The 18142-nt window shown below is 43.6% G+C and overlaps 1 protein-coding gene across 2 annotated transcripts in view; it reads left to right on the forward strand.

Annotated features, from left to right (window-relative positions):
- EFHB (EF-hand domain family member B) overlaps window positions 1-17056 on the forward strand; it is a 31591-nt gene extending 14535 nt beyond the window's left edge. For both annotated transcript variants that reach the window (XM_088654461.1, XM_035129341.3), the window contains exons 3-13: window positions 66-209; window positions 1638-1818; window positions 3106-3216; window positions 3807-3936; window positions 6695-6778; window positions 8203-8270; window positions 9609-9763; window positions 10996-11203; window positions 12035-12238; window positions 14655-14836; window positions 16681-17056. In XM_088654461.1, coding sequence (XP_088510587.1) covers window positions 66-209; window positions 1638-1818; window positions 3106-3216; window positions 3807-3936; window positions 6695-6778; window positions 8203-8270; window positions 9609-9763; window positions 10996-11203; window positions 12035-12238; window positions 14655-14836; window positions 16681-16842 — 1629 coding nt within the window. In that variant the 3' untranslated portion in view covers window positions 16843-17056. The remainder of the gene's footprint in view (window positions 1-65; window positions 210-1637; window positions 1819-3105; window positions 3217-3806; window positions 3937-6694; window positions 6779-8202; window positions 8271-9608; window positions 9764-10995; window positions 11204-12034; window positions 12239-14654; window positions 14837-16680) is intronic.
- Window positions 17057-18142: the final 1086 nt, after the last annotated feature.

Consider the following 18142-nt stretch of genomic DNA (forward strand, 5'->3'; position numbering starts at 1 on the left):
GACCAATGCAGATATCAATAGTATTTGCAGGAATTTTCTTAAACTCTTTTCTTCTTGTATTGTAGCCAATTACTCCGCCTGTTGTAAAAAAGTTTCGAAACACCAGCAACCCTTCTCCTGGTGCAGAGAGAATATTTTATGGCCGAGCAAACGATCCTGATATCGCATCACATTTGACACATGGCATAAAGTCCGTCCCGTCCATCTCTGTAAGAATTTTAAAATAATATCCTTTTGACTCATGGGTGGGAAACACAATCCTGATTGGCCCTGTGGAAGGGGCATTTGATGGCCATAAAATGGGATATGCTTGTCCCCTATAAGATTACCATTTCTGTTTATATAATACCGTATATATCTGTTGACCTAGGTCTAAACTTGGGACCATGGGGGCAGTGGGCACTTTGGGGGTTTTAAGAAAGTGCTGTGGGCACCAGTCACAAAATGGCTGCTGTGAGGGTGTGGCATAACACAAAATGGCTGCCTGGTGGGCATATCATAATGGCTTCAGTGTAGAAGAGACAGAGTCAGTGGGTCAGCTGGGCTGGGTCATCTCTTTCCTTCACAGCTACTCCCTTACTCATCATCATACCTGCCAAGTTCCTGCCTGAGAAATAAGGGACTGGACCGGAATTAGCAGATCGGAAGTAGCGCTGCCGCCATTTTGGAACTGGGCGGAGCATGTTCAGAAGCATCTTTTGATGCTGCTCTACCCTGTTCCAAAATGGCCACCGCACCAGAAGTCGCGCTGCAGCCATTTTGGAACTGGGCAAAGCAGCATCAAAAGTCGCTTCTGAGCATGCTCCGCCCAGTTCCAAAATGGCCACCATGCCAGAATAAATCGGGGAAAAACAAAAAAATCTGTTTTTTCAGCTGGGGACAGCTGGAAAAACAGGGGTTTCCCAGGGAATATGGGAGACTTGGCAGCTATGCTCATCACTCACCACTTGTTTCTGTGTGAATCCAGCTCAGCCTGTCCTCCATCAATGGACAGCATGGGTTTTTTATTCTTTTGCCCCCTGTAAGTAGAACAATTTTGGAAACCAGATATAAATCCATTAGATTGTATCCTCTGCCTCTGGTAACATCCCTTTGGGCAGTTTGGGGACCTGCACTTGACCCATACCATTTTCTTAAAAGGATGGGATGTGGGTGAGGTTGTAGTCACTCAACTTGTGAATTGTTTTTTGTTTAAAGAATTGAAATGCTAGTATTATTGCTTTCACTAGAAGCATTGCAGTGATAGTATGCCAGTGACGTTTCGATTAGTGACATTGCTCGGTGGTTGACTTATACATACTAATACACACAAGCACCTGCTTCTGTGCATTCTGAATGATGCCTTTTTAGAAATAACAATTAAGAATGTATATTTGCAACGCTACATTACAGAAAGGTGATCTTAAATATGAGGTTTAGCATTGTTTGTTTTATTACATGAAATTAGTAGGATTGTGGCATTTGATAGCTGTAGAATGCACAGGAATGAAAGTTGTGTGTCCCTTGTATAGGAAACACATACTTTTTTTGTGCATTTTGCAGCGTGCACCAGAAAGCTAATAAATGAATGTAATATGAGATACTGTAGTTCAGAAGTGCAGAACTGATGTACTTGATGTGGTGTGAAATCTCTTCAGGTGGCATCGCTGGCAAATCCACCTCCAAAAACATGCTTTGAGCAAAAACTTCTTGAGAAGAAAGAATCTGTGTACTCAAGCGTTCGTGAAGCACCTCTTGGGAAATCCCATGATCAATCGTTACGATTACCCAAAGGCATGGATGTGAATAACTATCTGTTCGGAGGAAAAGTTGTCAGAGGTAGAAAAATTAGTACTAAAACAAATCATTGATGAATGGCTTGCAATTCCATTGCAAACTTATAGGGTCTTCTTTTATGCATCTCAAATGAGCCAGTGTGGTATAGTGGTTAAGAGCGGTAGACTAGTAATCTGGGGAACCGGGTTTGCGTCTCCACTCCTCCACATGCAGCTGCTGGGTAACCTTGGGCTAGTCATACTTCTCTGAAGTCTCTTAGCCCCACTCACCTCACAGAGTGTTTGTTGTGGGGGAGGAAGGGAAAGGAGAATGCTAGTCGCTTTGAGACTCCTTCGGTACTGATAAAGTGGGATATCAAATCCAAACTCTTCTTCTCTCCTCCTCCTCCTCCTCCTCCTCCTCCTCCTCCTCCTCCTCTTCTTCTTCTTCTTCTTCTTCTTCTTCTTCTTCTTCTTCTTCTTCTTCTTCTTCTTCTTCTTCTCAAAAGCATACACTCTTTCCTAATTTTTTCAAATATTATGGGCAACATCCAATGATGTCCACCCACTTGTGCAATAAATATATACTTGGGCAATGGGACTTTCTGTTTCTCTTCTGCCACCTCTAGCACCTCCCCCCCTCCACAAAACTGCCCTAGAAGGTTCTTCAACCCAATGAGGATGAACAAGAGCCATAGGGTGGAGGAGAGGCCCCACTGTGTGGCCAGATCCCCATTCATGCTGTGTTGGATCTCATCCTATATTTGGAATAAGGCACATGGGAGATTGCCATTCAACCCTGCTACTATTTTATAACAACATGCAGGTATAATGTATGTTTGGGGACATTGGTGGCGCGGTGGTCTAAACCACTGAGCCTATTGGGCTTGTTGATTGGAAGGTCGGCAGTTCGAACCCCCTTGACAGGGTGAGCTCATGTTGCTCCGTCCCAGCTCCTGCCAACCTAGCAGTTCGAAAGCATGCCAGTGCAAGTAGATAAATAGGTACCGCTGTGGCGGGAAGGTAGACAGCGTTTCCGTATGCTCTGGCACTCATCATGGTCCTCCGTGCGCCAGTAGTGGTTTAGTCATGCTCTCTCGGCCTGAAAGCAAGATGAGCACCGCAACCCCATAGTTGCCTTTGACTGGACTTGACCGTCCAGGGGGTCCTTTACCTTTACCTTTTAAACTTGACTCTGATGTACCCTATGGTCTCTAAACCCTGCATTGCAATTGTTTCTGGAATAAAGTACATGAATGATCCTTAAATACATGTAGTCTGTTATTTGTCCAGAGTTTTAAGATGTTGTTTAGATAATGTTATTTCATTACATGTAACGGTTCACTTTCAGAGGGTCCTGGTGGAGAGGTTATAAATCCAGCAAAGACATTTGATGAAGTCCAGAGGGAAGCAGAAGAAGGACACGACTTGTATGTTGTAACACACAATGATTATTACGTTGGTGAGTAAGAAGGAAAAGGAAAGGTCGTACATAGATTTTTTTTTCAAATGACCATGGATTATTGCCATTTTGCATACATAAAAAAGAAAGTTGACACCAGTAAGAAATTCTTTCCAAAGAGCTGCTAAGAAATGCAGTAATCTCATGACGCTTTTCAGGTAAGCTCTGTATTGGAATGGCAATTGTATTATGTTACTAATATAGCATATTCAACAAATGTCATAGGTTGAAGGCTGGCAACAAGTCACTCTCTCCCCACATCACTTTGTTATGATCCTAGATATTTCTCATAATGCCCAGGGGCTTGTAGCCAACATGCTGAGGTTTGTTTTTATTTTTTTAATTTTTTATTTCATAAAATGGATACATTGCTTGATTGTTAAAAACAACAACCCCAAAACACCTCAAAGCGGTTTACAAAAAGGTAAAACAATGAAACAGAGAAAAAATTCACAACCATATTTTAAAACATACAAAAGTTAAAATGCTAAGCAGATTAACACCACCTCAACTTTCTAAGCATCTGGGTTGGGTTTTTGTTCATTTATGGTGTACGTAATAAACAAATACCCCCCTTTCCCCCCACACAGGGGAGCCGGTTAATAGAAAATATAACCCATCTACGTTCAATAGATTCAATCTATATGGAAAGGAAACCCCCCACTTCAACGATGGACGAAATGTAGCTAGAACTTTACGCTGGGTCCCTGATCTGCAGATGTAAGTTGCATAATATCAGTTAATGATGCTTGGCTTGCCTCAGTTACAGATTTCTGGTGACATACTTTTTCTGGCATCAGTTATCCTCAATGATGTTACCTCATGAGACATAAAGTGTCACCATGTTGAATGCACAAAGTAGTGCATTTCAAGAACAGTTCAAGTTGTGAGGATCCTACCGTTCTGGGGAGATATTTGGCATCTACTTTTGCCTCATCCCGTTTTCACCCCTTTTATGTTGATGTGTTCTCCAAGAGCTGGAGATGTTTGGAAGCGGTGTGATTCGTGTATGCTAATTGAATCCTCTTGACCACCTGATTCCCTGGCTAGAATTTCCTGGCTGGATGATTTTGCCTGAAATATTGGAGATCTTTTAGTGCCCTCTGACCTGCTCCCTTGGTGGCACACTGTGTAAGATGCCCTAACTCTCAAGGCTCCAGTTTTGAGAGCGGTACATCATCTAACCATCCTCATGCTATGGGGCAGACTATCCTTATTTTACATTTTCCTCTGCATATTTGATTGCTTGCATAGTCTTATTTAGGTGTTGTACAAAACTAGAAATACAAAATGAAAGTGGGGATGACCACACTGGCTCTGCTTCCCTATCGCTGACCCTTGCTGTTCTCCATAAGAGATTCAGGGTTCAAAATCACAGCTCACTGCAGGCCCCGCAGTTACTGCTGCCCCTCCCACAGTGTGGCGCCCAGTGCATCCTGCCCCCTAGCTACACCTCTGCACAAGGGCTGGATCTGCAGAGCTATTAAAAAAAAACGCTGTGGAAACGGTCTGCAAAAAAAAACCACATAAAGTTCACCATTGAAAATATCACTGAGTTGCAATTTCAGCTCCACAGCGCCATCTTGTGTCACAACGTAGTGTGCACACGCTCAGAGGATGACCTCCAAACCATCCTAAATATCTTTGCAAAAGCTTACGAAAAGCTTGGTCTATCACTCAACATCCAAAAAACCAAAGTGCTGCACCAACAAGCACAAAATAACCCCTCTGCAGCGCCACAAATCCAACTCAGTGGTGTAACGTTGGAAAATGTTGATCACTTCTCCTACCTAGGCAGTTCTACCTTTCCACAAGGGCTAACATTGATGCTGAAATCCAGCATCGCCTGGGCTCTGCGAGTGCGGCTTTCTCCCGATTGAAGTGCAGAGTGTTTGAGGACCGGGACATTCACAGGGAAACCAAAGTGCTTGTTTACAAAGCTATTGTACTACCAACCTTACTATATGTTTGTGAAACAAGGACCACTTATAAACGCCATCTCCAACTCCTTGAAAGATTCCATCAACGGTGTCTCCGAAAAATTATACACATCACTTGGGAAGACAGGCGAACTAATATCAGTGTACTGGAAGAAGCAAAGATCACCAGTGTTGAAGCAATGATTCTTCAACATCAACTTCGTTGGACTGGTCATGTTGTGTGGATGCCTGATGATCGTCTTCCAAAGCAACTACTCTATTCCATTAAAAATGGAAAGCGTAATGCTGGTGGTCAACAAAAGAGGTTTAAAGACTGTCTCAAGGCAAATCTTAAAAAAATGTACGGTAGTATAAACACTGACAACTGGGAAACACTGACTTGCGAGTGCTCCAGTTGGAGAACAGCCTTTACCAAAGGTGTCATGGGCTTTGAAGAAACTCAATCTCAGGACGCAAGGGAGAAACGTGCTAAGAGGAAGGCATGTTTGGCAAATCCACACTGTGATCAACTCCCACCTGGAAACCAATGTCCCCACTGTGGAAGGACATGTGGATCCAGAATTGGCCTCCACAGTCACTTACGGACCCATTGTTAAAATTGTGTTTATGGAAGACAGTCTTACTAGGCTACGAGTGATCGCCAAAGAAGAAGAAGAAGAAGATAACATTTTATAATGCTGTATTTTGACTAATGTAGCTGAGTTAAGCAGGCTCCCTATTGTGGACCAACTCACAGTGGCCCCATCCTCCCAGAGAGCTTGAAGCAAGAAAGGGAACAAACTGGACAAGACCACATTCTGGGATTTAAAAATTGGCCAGTTGCCCACCAGCTCATGGAAAACGAGAGGGAAGCAGAGCTATGATTCTCAATTCCAGTCTCCCCACTTACGTATTGTATTTCACGATTTGTTTAGTGCCTGAATAGCGCTAAGGTCTTGTGATGATGAATGGAAGATCATAGTATTTGGGCTGGCAGTGAATTATAAAGCCCAATGCATTGAAAATGAAGACATATTTTATGCTAATAAGTTCCCAGATCAGATTATGAGTGAGGCACTATTCTCCAATTTACTAAATACAATGGCTGATTGAGTCTTGAGGTTCCCTGTATTTCTGATGGTTTATCTACTCAGGCTTTTAGGCCTGTCCTCTAAGAGTATCCTGCCACTGATATTTTAGATTGCTTCTGTTTATCTCTGCTGGGTGTGACATGACTCAAAGGGTAAAGAGCCGGAAAATGAACTTTAAACAATTTTCCTAATTAACTTTAAAACACATACTGTTAACCAAACACTACATTACCTGATCCTTACCTGCCTTTTTAGAATTTAGTTTTATGAAAGCATTTTAGTTGTCTCAGTTTAGAATGGGCATTGATATGGTGGAGCCACGTGTAATGGATGAGATCCATCTGATTTTAATTATGGTTCTAATGTTATTTGTTGTAAACCACTCTGGGATTCTAACTTAGCAATGGGGATGATGATGATGATAATCTGTTGCAATTCAACTATTCTGTGATTATCTTCTTTTTTTAGGAAGAAATCAACACATATAGTGTCTAAGATAAGTGATGATTTCAAGGAGAAATTCCAGCCTCAGCTTGGAAAAGTCCTTGATCCGTAAGTGAATTAAGAGGGAGTCCTCACAATGGACCCTCCATGAGAAATTAGTTGGCTGTGTGTAATTGGCATGTGTGTGTGTCCCATTCCTTTTCTGCATCTTCTTTTCCGGGGCCTGTGAGTGACATGATAAATACAGATTACTAGCAGATGCAATCATTTAGAGAGCCTCATAGCCTCATATCATCTTGGCTCACATTTTGAGATGTTCTCTCAGGCAGGAAGGGGCTGAGGTGATAGTTAACTGGCAGAAAGCTTTACCACAAGGTGAGCAATCCAACCATTTCAGATTTCCTCCATGGCTTCTGAGTGATTAATACAATATGCAAGTTTGTCCTAAGAATGCCTGCCAACTTGAGCAGTGATGGTGGCCTGCCAATGTTGGAGAATGTCAAAGGAAGTTGAGGGTAAAGGTAAAGGTAAAGGGACTGCTGACTGTTAGGTCCAGTCGCGGACGACTGGACTTGGGAGCTGGCGTACAGCTTCGGGTCATGTGGCCAGCATGACTAAGCCGCTTCCGGCGAACCAGAGCAGTGCATGGAAACGCCATTTACCTTCCCTCTGGAGCGGTACCTATTTATCTACTTGCACTTTGACGTGTTTTCGAACTGCTAGGTGGGCAGGAGCAGGGACCGAGCAATGGGAGCTCACCCCATCGCGGGGATTCGAACTGCTGACCTTCCGATCGGCAAGCCCTAGGCTCAGTGGTTTAACCTAGAGTGCCACCTGCATCCCACGTTGAGTGTAGGAGCATGGAATTGGGCACCATAGTATTCTTCAGTTAGTCCCAGAAGAGTTTGATGCCTTACAAGCAACGTTAAAAAATAAATCCCCAAAAATTGTTTCTCTTTTCTCGGCTATTGTAGAAATGAAGACATGGGTTTAGCCAAGTTGCTCAAACAAAACCATGATCTGAAAACATTTTTACTGAGTATTGCAGCTCCAACTTTTTCTATCTCCGATTCCACTAAGCTGCCATGTGTGTTTAGCGAGCTTTAAAAACCCCTTTTTCTTTTCTGACAGATACATGAAAAAGACTCTATATGCACATCTATATCTGTTAAATGAGAAAACAGCTTATTTAGGCTGCGGGGTCTCTTTTGCTCTCTCAAGAAATGTAAGCACCGCGATCAAAGACATTTATTGCCTGCTGTGCAAATATTTCTGACAGTTATTACTATGTGCTAAAAGGAAAGAGACTGTAAAAGAAAAGGATTTTCAGTCGCGGTGGCTTTGATTCATGTAGGAAAGCCCCAGCGAAGACATTTCAGGTGAACTCTTACCAAATGTCTTCATCAGTTGTTTTTCATCCTCGCTTACGGTACAAGAGGTGACAGATCTATCTTTCATGTCTAAAGCAAAGATTACACTGGGGTGGGAAAAAAAATCAAGCATTTATCTAACAGATTCTTTTCATTTTTTAGTATAGCAGACACACTCAACGTTCCTCCAGACCATACATTTGGAGTGCTTGTTCGTCCTGAAGAATATGGCAAGTATATACACGGCCTCCCTGCTTATACACAAAGATGTCTTGGGAAATTGTTTGGAAACTCAGGTTGTCCCATAGCACTCCTGCAAGATTGCTAATAGGAAGTAGTAGATGGATAGATATCTCACCAGCAGAACTATTGGTTGCAAGTGCTTACCTGTAAAGCCCTGGGTGCTTCCCAAAGGAACACAACCCCCCCCTTTTTTGGCTTCCTCTGATGTTCAGGTCATCATTTGAAGGCTCTTTTTATGGAAGCTCTTCAGAGTTAAGGCAAGATGCAGTCAGAGAGAAGGCCCTTTGAGTAGTGATATCCCCTGGGGGCAGGCCCTCCCAGAGGTTCAGAAAGGCCTAGGCTACATTCAACATTTGAGGCTCCTGGCTATAAAAATAACAATGACAACACATGTTAACAAAGGCACCCAAAAAGAAAAAAGAGCGAGTGCTTTGTTTATAATCAGCTCATCATCTGAAAGGACACATTCATCATGGTCTTATCTTCTGTCGTCAGAACAAATATATTTTCATTAATATTGGTGAATATTTCACACTCTTTAATATGACAAAATCTATTATTACTGAACACAAAGCATACGTCTTCTAACAAATCCCATTTCTGATTTGCTTAAACAATCCACACTCCTTTTACAACATAGGGCAAATGTTTCATGGGCGTACCCAGGATCAAAACTAGGGGGGGGGCAGGCAAGCCACGCAGCCACCCGATTGGCTGGCTGGCGATGACATAGCCGGGATCCTCCCAGGAGGCGTGGTCAACGTCCACGCCCCCTGGAGGGGAGGGGGCGGTCACGCGGTTCTCTGCAACTCCTCCCCGCCAGCCTCTGCTCTTTTTACCCTGGAAAAAAACATCGTGCGCCGATGGTAGGCTGGTGTGTGCGCTCTCTCTCTCTCTCTTTCCCTCATGCCCTCTTCCTCCTCCCGCTCGCTTCTGCAGCGTTACAAGCCTTGCCACAGATGCAGCTTTCCAGCCTTTTCCAGGCAGCCGGGCACTTCATGCTAAAAAATTAAGAAGTGCCTAAATCTGAGGCACTCCTTTGAGCTGGAGACCTAAGCCAAATGTTCCTCTTGCCCTGTCCTCTCTGAGTGGCCCTGCCTTGGAAGCTTGCCTTACACTAGCCTGGTGTTTTTTTTCTGCACAGGGTATAAATGCTTAGAATAATGAAACAAAATATGGCTACCCTTAGCAATAGGAGCCCCCCCCCTGCATCTGTTCACTACAGGGATATGGTGCAGTCAGGATTGAGAAAGGGATGGCTGAAGTATCACACAACAGCTGAAACGTGGGCAAGCCAAAGTTTCCATTGACTCTCTTTTCTGTAGGTGTCGGGGACCTTCTTCACCAAAGGCTTCCTAGTGAATTCCTTCGTGGGAAAGACAGAGAAAGGGCTGTCTTTGCTGCGATTCGGCAGAATCTGAAGAAAGCCAATTACCACAACTTTGACACGTTATTGCAAGCGTTCAGGCATTATGATAAGGTGAGCCTTGTGCCAAGACGTCAAGCTCATGACAAGCGAATGCTGTGGGAATATGCCATATATTCTTGCTGTTAGTGTTCTACTTGGAATAATACCAATACTGCAGCTGTAAATAGTTACTAGCACTTGTACTGCCTTTAATCTGACCATGTACCCCGGCCTTTGAGCCGTGAGATGTATGTGTTCAGGGCCTACCCTATTTCTTGCGCTTGCAATTTTTGCAATGTTAAGTTTTTAAATAGTGAAAATAGCATACCAAAATGCATTATATTAGGGAAAATTGCTTTGCAGAAATTAGGCAGAATTGCCTGCAAGCATGTCTATTAAGAGAAATTCACACTAAAACATGGAAGGATTTTCTTTTATACCTTTTAAATAATAATAATAATAATAATAATAATAATAATAATAATAATAGTTGCAAACTGATGTGGAAATGTGGAGAACTAAAACTAAGAGTAAGGGTGGTGCTGTGGTCTAAACCACAGAGCCTAGGGCTTGCCGATCGGAAGGTCGGCGGTTCGAATCCCCGTGACAGGGTGAGCTCCTGTTGTTCGGTCCCTGCTCCTGCCATCCTAGTAGTTTGAAAGCACGCCAAAAAGTGCAAGTAGATTAATAGGTAGCACTGCGGCGGGAAGGTAAACGGCGTTTCCGTGCGCTGCTCTGGTTCGCCAGAAGCGGCTTAGTCATGCTGGCCACATGACCCAGAAAAAGAGTCTGTGGACAAACGCCGGCTCCCTCGGCCAGTAAAGCGAGATGAGCGCCGCAACCCCAGAGTCATTCGCTGCTGGACTTAACTGTCAGGGGTCCCTTTACCTTTAAACCTAAGAGTGAGAAAACGAGAAACTTAATTTTATAGATTCACCTGTCCCTAAGTAAAAGCAGGGACAACCCAAAGCATTTTGCCACCCGTGCCAAAGATGGTACCCTCCCCACCCTATTTCAAGGAAAGAAGTCAACCAGAGTGTCAGCTGCCTTTTGCTTCAGCACTGGCAATGGGACAGCATCTTCCATTGCACCTGAGGCAGTAGGCTAGTGGGGTCTGGGACCCTTCCCAACAGAAGGGAATGGCTGGAGGGCTCAGGACGAACTGCTAGGGAACTCCTGCTGTGGCCTCCCAGAAACTGCCCCCCCCCCACTGAGTCATAGGGCCGGCCTTGGGTGCAAGGGTCATCGTTCAATTAAAATGGGCTACCTGCATTTTTATTACACACATTGCGCTGTTTAACTAGGATGGTGATCGGAAAATCAGCAGAGATGATTTGAAGAAGGCCTGCTTCCAGCTTAATCTCGACTTAGATCAGGAGCTCCTGGACGCTTTATTTAATTACTGCGATTTGGATCAAGACGGATTTATAGACTATCTGGAGTTTGCAAACTTCCTTAACTGGAAAGACAAATCGTCTATCAAAGAGTATGAAGAAAAAATAATCACGAAAGGTATGTGGGAAATATGGTTTTAAAACCACAGATGTGATTCTAATGTACAATATACATACATGCAGTGCTCTCCCCCCCCCAAAATGTTTAGGGGTGCTCTCATTTTGACTCAAGCAAATCACCATTTTATAGTTGAAATCGGGAAAAATAAATACAGTAAATGGACAAAAGCACAAAGATTCACAAAATGTTTAGGGGTATGCGTCCCCCTGCTTCCCCCCAGAAAAATAGCACTGCATACATGCATATATACATACAAACACACACACATATTTGATTCCATGAGTATTCCCTAAAGCAGTGGTTCCCAACCTTTTCGTTACGGTGTCCCACAAGTCCAAATTTATTTGGTATGGTGACCCATTATTTCATTCTCACGTGAATTTTGGACCTTAGCTTTTCAGCCACTGTTGGTTTCGTGCATTTTAACTTCATGCTTGCCTGTTTTATAACCATTACTCGAGGCATCCAAGCAAAAATGTATCTAGCACGCCTCTTAAAGTGGATTTTTTTAAAATACATATAGTACTCACGAAGTTATACATAGTTTTGTTTATGGGAATGTAAGAATACCAACCATCTTATTGCAAAATATTGCTCCGTGAGTTATAAACATGTATTTTAAAAACATATGGTTACATAAACAGTGTTAGCTGTAATGAACTACAAATAGTTTGAATAGTTTTATACATGATGAAGTCCATCTTCTTAAGTATCAGTATGATGACTGAGTTTGCCTGTTAGCCATACCAGCTGAGGCTGGTGGGAGTTGTAACTTTTTGCGACAGTAACAAATATTTTTGCCGTTTCGTTATCATTTATTTTTCACAGGCAGAAGACCGGCGGTCTTTGACCTCATTCCACAAGAGGCAGATGCGGATGCTGTGCTGAAGAAGGAAGACATAGTACTAAAGGAACCGGGAAGTGAAGAGAAAACACCCAGAACACTTTCGAGACCGACAGACCGTGTGTTTTCTGACTACCGCACAACCTCTTCTCAGTATAATGCAGTCGTAGGAGGCATTCCATCATCATGTATGCACAAGACGTCCTTTTCATTGCCAAGTTATTTAAAATGTTTGCAGATGCCACTGACAAATGTAATAATTAACCATGTTGTCACTAAGGGTACTCCAGACGGCAGTTGCTTTTGCTCTCGGTGGGGCGTTGTGGTTTGCAATGGGGAGTGTGGGAAGTGCCATATGAACACACACACAGAGAGAGACCCTTGCACCACTACTACTACTACTTCTTCTTCTTCTTCTTCTTCTTCTTCTTCTTCTTCTTCTTCTTCTTCTTCTTCTTCTTCTTCTTCTTCTTCTTCTTCTTCTTCTTCTTCTCCTTCTCCTTCTCCTTCTCCTTCTCCTCCTCCTCCTCCTCCTCCTCCTCCTCCTCCTCCTCCTCCTCCTCCTCCTCCTTCTTCTTCTTCTTCTTCTTCTTCTTCTTCTTCTTCTTCTTCTTCTTCTTCTTCTTCTTCTTCTTCTTCTTCTTCTTCTTCTTCTTCTCTCCTCCTCCTCCTCCTCCTCCTCCTCCTCCTCCTCCTCCTCCTCCTCCTCCTCTCCTCTCCTCTCCTCTCCTCTTCTCTTCTTTGGCGATCACTTGTAGTCAACTAAGATTGTCTTCCATGAAGACGGTCTTAGCAGTTTGTCCTTAAATGACTGTGGAGGCCAATTCTGGATCCACACATCCTTCCACAGTGGGGAGATAGGTTTCCGGGTAGAAGTTGATCACGGTGAGGGTTTGCCAAGAGTGCTTTCCTCTTAGCGCGTTTCTCCCTTTCGTCCTGAGTTTGAGCGTCTTCAAAGCCTATGACACCTTCGGTAAAGGCTGTTCTCCTTGCACTACCCCCCATGTTGAAACCATTAAGCAACTTACATATCTTGCATACTTTCCAAGTGTCCCTATTTTCCAGGGACAGTCCCAGAATTGGAAAAAAGCCATCCCGACTTCTGATTTGATCCTGGAAAGATCGGGGGGGGGAGGAGGAGGAGAAGCCAGTGCTTGTCCTGAGCTGTGGCGGCAGCAGTGGCTGCTGCAAGGGACCACCCCGTTGCCTCTCTATGGCTGCCGCCACTGGCATCCTCCCTTGGGCAGCTCGTAGCAGCTGCTGGAGTGCAGGCGAGGAGGAGAGGCTGATGCTGCTGAGGCTCAGCCACGCATAATGTGGCAGCCCTGAGGTGCATGCAGAGGCAAGGGCCACCCTGAGCAGGAAGAAAGGGGAAGCTGAGCAGAGCACAAGGAGTCTTAAATTTTATTTTTTTTGGTGCATCTGTCCACATCTAATCATTCCCCTTCCCACAATTTATTTATTGGTGTGTGTTTTTCTTTTTGTAAATCTACCAAAGAATCAAACCAGGATTAAGGGTTTTCCCCAAGACGGTGGAGGGTGTGTGTGGTGTGTCCCATTGGTATAGTGGTGGTGGAAATGCTGGGGGGGGGGAGGGAGATGAGGGGTCATGGAGGGTCATTTGCGGGGGAGTGAGAAATGTCCTTATTTTCATGCCGGAGGGCTTGATCTTGCATATATCTTGCGTATATTTATCCTGGCCTTTCACGAGAGATACACATTTTCAGGACCCACTCTTATGACTGCAATTTGTTTAACCTGCTTTAATATTGAATACAGTCATACCTCGGTTTAAGTACGCCTCGGTTTGAGTACTTTCAGTTTAAGTACTCCGCAGATCCATCTGGAACAGATTAATCCACTTTCCATTACTTTCAATGGGAAAGTTTGCTTCAGGTTAAGTACGCTTCAGGTTAAGTACAGACTCCCGGAACCAATTGTGTTTGTAAACCGAGGTACCACTGTATTTAAATTGCTGTGAGTTGAGACCGTATGGTGAAGGGCAGGTAAGAAATAAGAATAATAACAGCAAGAATAATAGCCCAGGGTCATTTCCATAAGCCCTATGCAGACTGGAAGTTCCCTGCATGTTCTCTATAGGAGTCAGATGTGCCAAAACTGCGTTTTTGTACTTCAGTGCCTCATGATCAAGAGCCCTTAGTTCATTTTTGGATACCTGAATCAAATACAAATAACCAGAAATGCAAATGCTACTAGTATAAGTCTGATTTTCAGTTTGGTTGTAAATGTAGCTCATGATCCAGCCAAAGTTAAGTTTTTAACAAGAGTTTCTCTTTCTCCCATAGAAATCAATGAAACTTGCTTCCTTTGGGCTGGAGTTAGCCCACAGTGAGAACATCTCTTTTTCTTGCCTCTCTTGTATTCATGTCCCCAGTTTCAGCTTCATGTGATAACATAAAACCCAGATGTGTACAAAAATTAAGGGAACACTGAATTTTGAAAAGAAAACTTTGGGTTGGAAACCCACCTCTTTAACAGAATATGTTCATTTCAGGTATATTTTGTGATCTGGTTCTTTGTGAACAACTTCCTTTAACACATTGCTTTCTTCCCTTTCCCTCTTTGCCACCTGTTCTCCTACAGATTACCCACTCCTCGGTGTCCCAACCATTCGTTCAGACATTCCAGCCCCTCGATTTCGCCGCATCAGTGACAACACTAATTATGGCGATCAAGCCACAGTTTATGGGTTGTTATACCCCTCGATCTTTAGCAATAAAGGAGTGTACGAGTCAGACTTCTTCAAGACAAGATCAAAGGATGAGGTAGAGGACATTGATTTAGATGCTTGTTTCTTGAGAGTTCATTCATATCAGCTCTACAATTCTATGATTCTATGAGTGCTATCTAAGCCAGCGGTTCACATATTTCATCCTTGCCAGTTTCCTTGAATACTGAAGCATCCACAAGAGATTACATAATTTGCTTTGTCTAAGATCTGTGTATTCTCACATCATGGAATTAGGTTTTTTTAAACAACAACAACAACAACAAACCGACATTTTCTTTCTCCAATTTTACTGTATTCATGAATTCCATTATACAGTGGTGCCTTGACTTATGAATTTGATCCGTTCTGAAGGCACCTCCGTAGGTTGAAAAATTCGTAAGTCGAAAAGCACCATTGGAAACGCGATTTCCCATAGGAAGGCATTGGAAACGGAAAAATTCGTAAGTTGAAGCAACCCCATCTAAAGATTCGTAAGTCGAAAAAACGCTATCGAAAACCGCCGCGGTTTCCGTTCGGATGTCGGGAAATTCGTAAGCATGCGGCCATTTGCCCCATTCGTAAGTCGAAAAATTCGGTTGTCGAGTCGATCGTAAGTCGAGGTACCACTGTATATGACGCGAAACTTGGTTTCCAGATTAGTCTCCTACATTTCATGCCTCCACCTTCTCCTGACACCGAGCTTTGCACTTTTCTCATCGTACTTATTTCTAATTCCCAGAATGGTGGGCCTAATTCTTTTCCTTAATAAATGCACATTGTACAACCGCACAGCTACCTGCAGTTAAATTTGAAGTTGGGTGAAGAAATTAGCAGGAAAGGTTAAAGCTTGAACAGCACAGGTGCCAACTTAAATAAAAGCCCCACCCTACATAATCAATCACACGATGCGGCACATGCACACCATTTGAATGGCAAGGTCCATCAACTGGGGAGGGGCCTGGCTCCCTCAAATATTTTATTGGGGGAGCCAAAGGGACCACAGCCCCTAGCAGTTGGTTGCTATATTGAGCAGGGGCTGTGATCCTGCCTTGTCAGAAGATCTGTGGTCAAGCCTGATGGGATTACTCCAGCCATTCCTAATCTGGTGCCCACTAGATGAATGACAACCCCCACCATCCTGACCATTGGCCATGCTAGCTGGGGCTGATGGAAGCCGAACTACAGCAAACATCTGGAGGGCACCAGGTTCAGGAAGACTGGCTTAGTCCACTTTTAGTTTAAATCCCCATCTTTAGTGTCCCATTTAGTGTGTCATCTAAAGCCTCACTAATCTACAGTAGAAACAAAATAAAAAAAAATCCTTCCAGCAGCACCTTAGAGACCAACTAAGTTTGCCATGGGGACCCAGGTGACGGGGTGAGCTCCCGTTGCTTGGTCCCAGCTCCTGCCAACCTAGCAGTTTGAAAGCACGTCAAAATGCAAGTAGATAAATAGGAACCGCTACAGCGGGAAGGTAAACGGCATTTCCATGTGCTGCTCTGGTTTGCCAGAAGCGGCTTTGTCATGCTGGCCACATGACCTGGAAGCTGGACACCAGCTCCCTCGGCCAATAGCACGAGATGAGCCCCGCAACCCCAGAGTCGGTCACGACTGGACCTAATGGTCAGGGGTCCCTTTACCTTTACCTAAGTTTGTCATAGGTATGAACTTTCATGTGCACACACACTTCTTCAGATAGCTCATACCTATGACAAACTTAGTTGGTCTCTAAGGTGCTGCTGGAAGGAATTTTTTTATTTTGTTTTGATTACGTCAGAGCAACATGGCTATCTACCTGTAATCTGCAGTAATTGTTTATCTCAGTATCAATTCTATGATCTGCACATGTGTTTATTCCTTCAACTGAAGGTTATAATTATACCGTATATTCTTTTGTAGATTGCACGCATCTTGCGAAACATTGGCGTGAGCCTTTCAGATGAAAGTTTTAATGAAGTATGGAGGCAGGCCAGCCAGAAAGATCACAGAGGAGAAGTCTGTGTAGAATCCATCAGGAATGTGCTGGATGAGATGCAGGCTGCACACATCAAGAGCAGATAGCGGTGGTTCTCCAGGTTCTGTGGTTCTAAATCTATTTTGTTGGAGGTCCCAGGCAGTATTCTTTCCCTGTATGGAGTGGATTATCCCATTATTATTTGGCTTGCGAAAAAGAAAGAATTCTGTACATGTGAATGTTTATTTACTGAAAAAAATAAAAAATAGCCATTTTTAACAGTGCATTTTAAAAGACGATTAAAAATCCAAAATGCAAAAATGTGTATAAAATAATTTGTTGTCTTCAACAAAACATCAAATATCTTTGTTTCCTTAAAGCTCATTCCAGAGGGATAGCAAGATAGCCTTTCCTCAAACCTGTGACTGCTGAGCATTGCAGAAACACATTTGTTGGGAACATGGCAGGATAGATAATTAAGTAACCTGAATGATCACTCCTATGTGTGGTGTAGTGGTTAAGAGCGGTAGACTCGTAATCTGGGGAACCGGGTTCGCGTCTCCGCTCCTCCACATGCAGCTGCTGGGTGACCTTGGGCTAGTCACACTTTGAAGTCTCTCAGCCCCACTCACCTCACAAAGTGTTTGTTGTGGGGGAGGAAGGGAAAGGAGAATGTTAGCCGCTTTGAGACTCCTTTGGGTAGTGATAAAGCGGGATATCAAATACAAACTCTTCTTCTATTCTGAAATAAAGAACACTGCTCAGATTCCTATTCCTCATTGCAGTAAGAGGAATAGGCTTATAAAGTAGGGCGGAAATTTGATCTCTGGGTGGTTTGTAGCAGAAAGGCATAAATTCCAGATCTGACTTGCAATTATTTAACAATACCAGGAGCAAAATCACTTGCCTTGTTCACCCACTGCCACCTGGGCTCTGTATTATACTGCTGGATAAAGTTTGAAGTAACTAGACCCCAAAATGAAATCCATGGTTTAGGCTTCCAAAAATTGCCTGAAAAATGTGACCCATTGGTCAGGATTCCGAAAAACATATGAAAACTTAATCCATGGGTCAGGTTTCCAAAAAAATGGCTGAAAACGTGACCTGTGGCTCAGGCTTCCAAAAATTGCTTGAAAACATGAGGTATGAGTTGGATTTCCCAGAGCAACTGAAAATGTGACCCCCTCAGGCATGCCCACGTTTCTTTGGATGTCAAGATTGGACACTCACACTCCTTCCACCCCAAAATATGACCCAATATGTGACTTTTCATAGGTGCTATAGACTGTGCGGATGGGCACACTGGCAGGTGAGTGGGGGTCAAAGGCATCTGTTCCTGGGGTGACCCCAGAGCCAATAAATCATAAGCAGGGGTGGAAAGATACCATATTGGCCTGAATATAAGCC

The sequence above is a fragment of the Zootoca vivipara genome, chromosome 11 (assembly GCF_965207765.1).
Source record: "Zootoca vivipara chromosome 11, rZooViv2.hap1.1, whole genome shotgun sequence".
Lineage (NCBI taxonomy): Eukaryota > Metazoa > Chordata > Lepidosauria > Squamata > Lacertidae > Zootoca > Zootoca vivipara.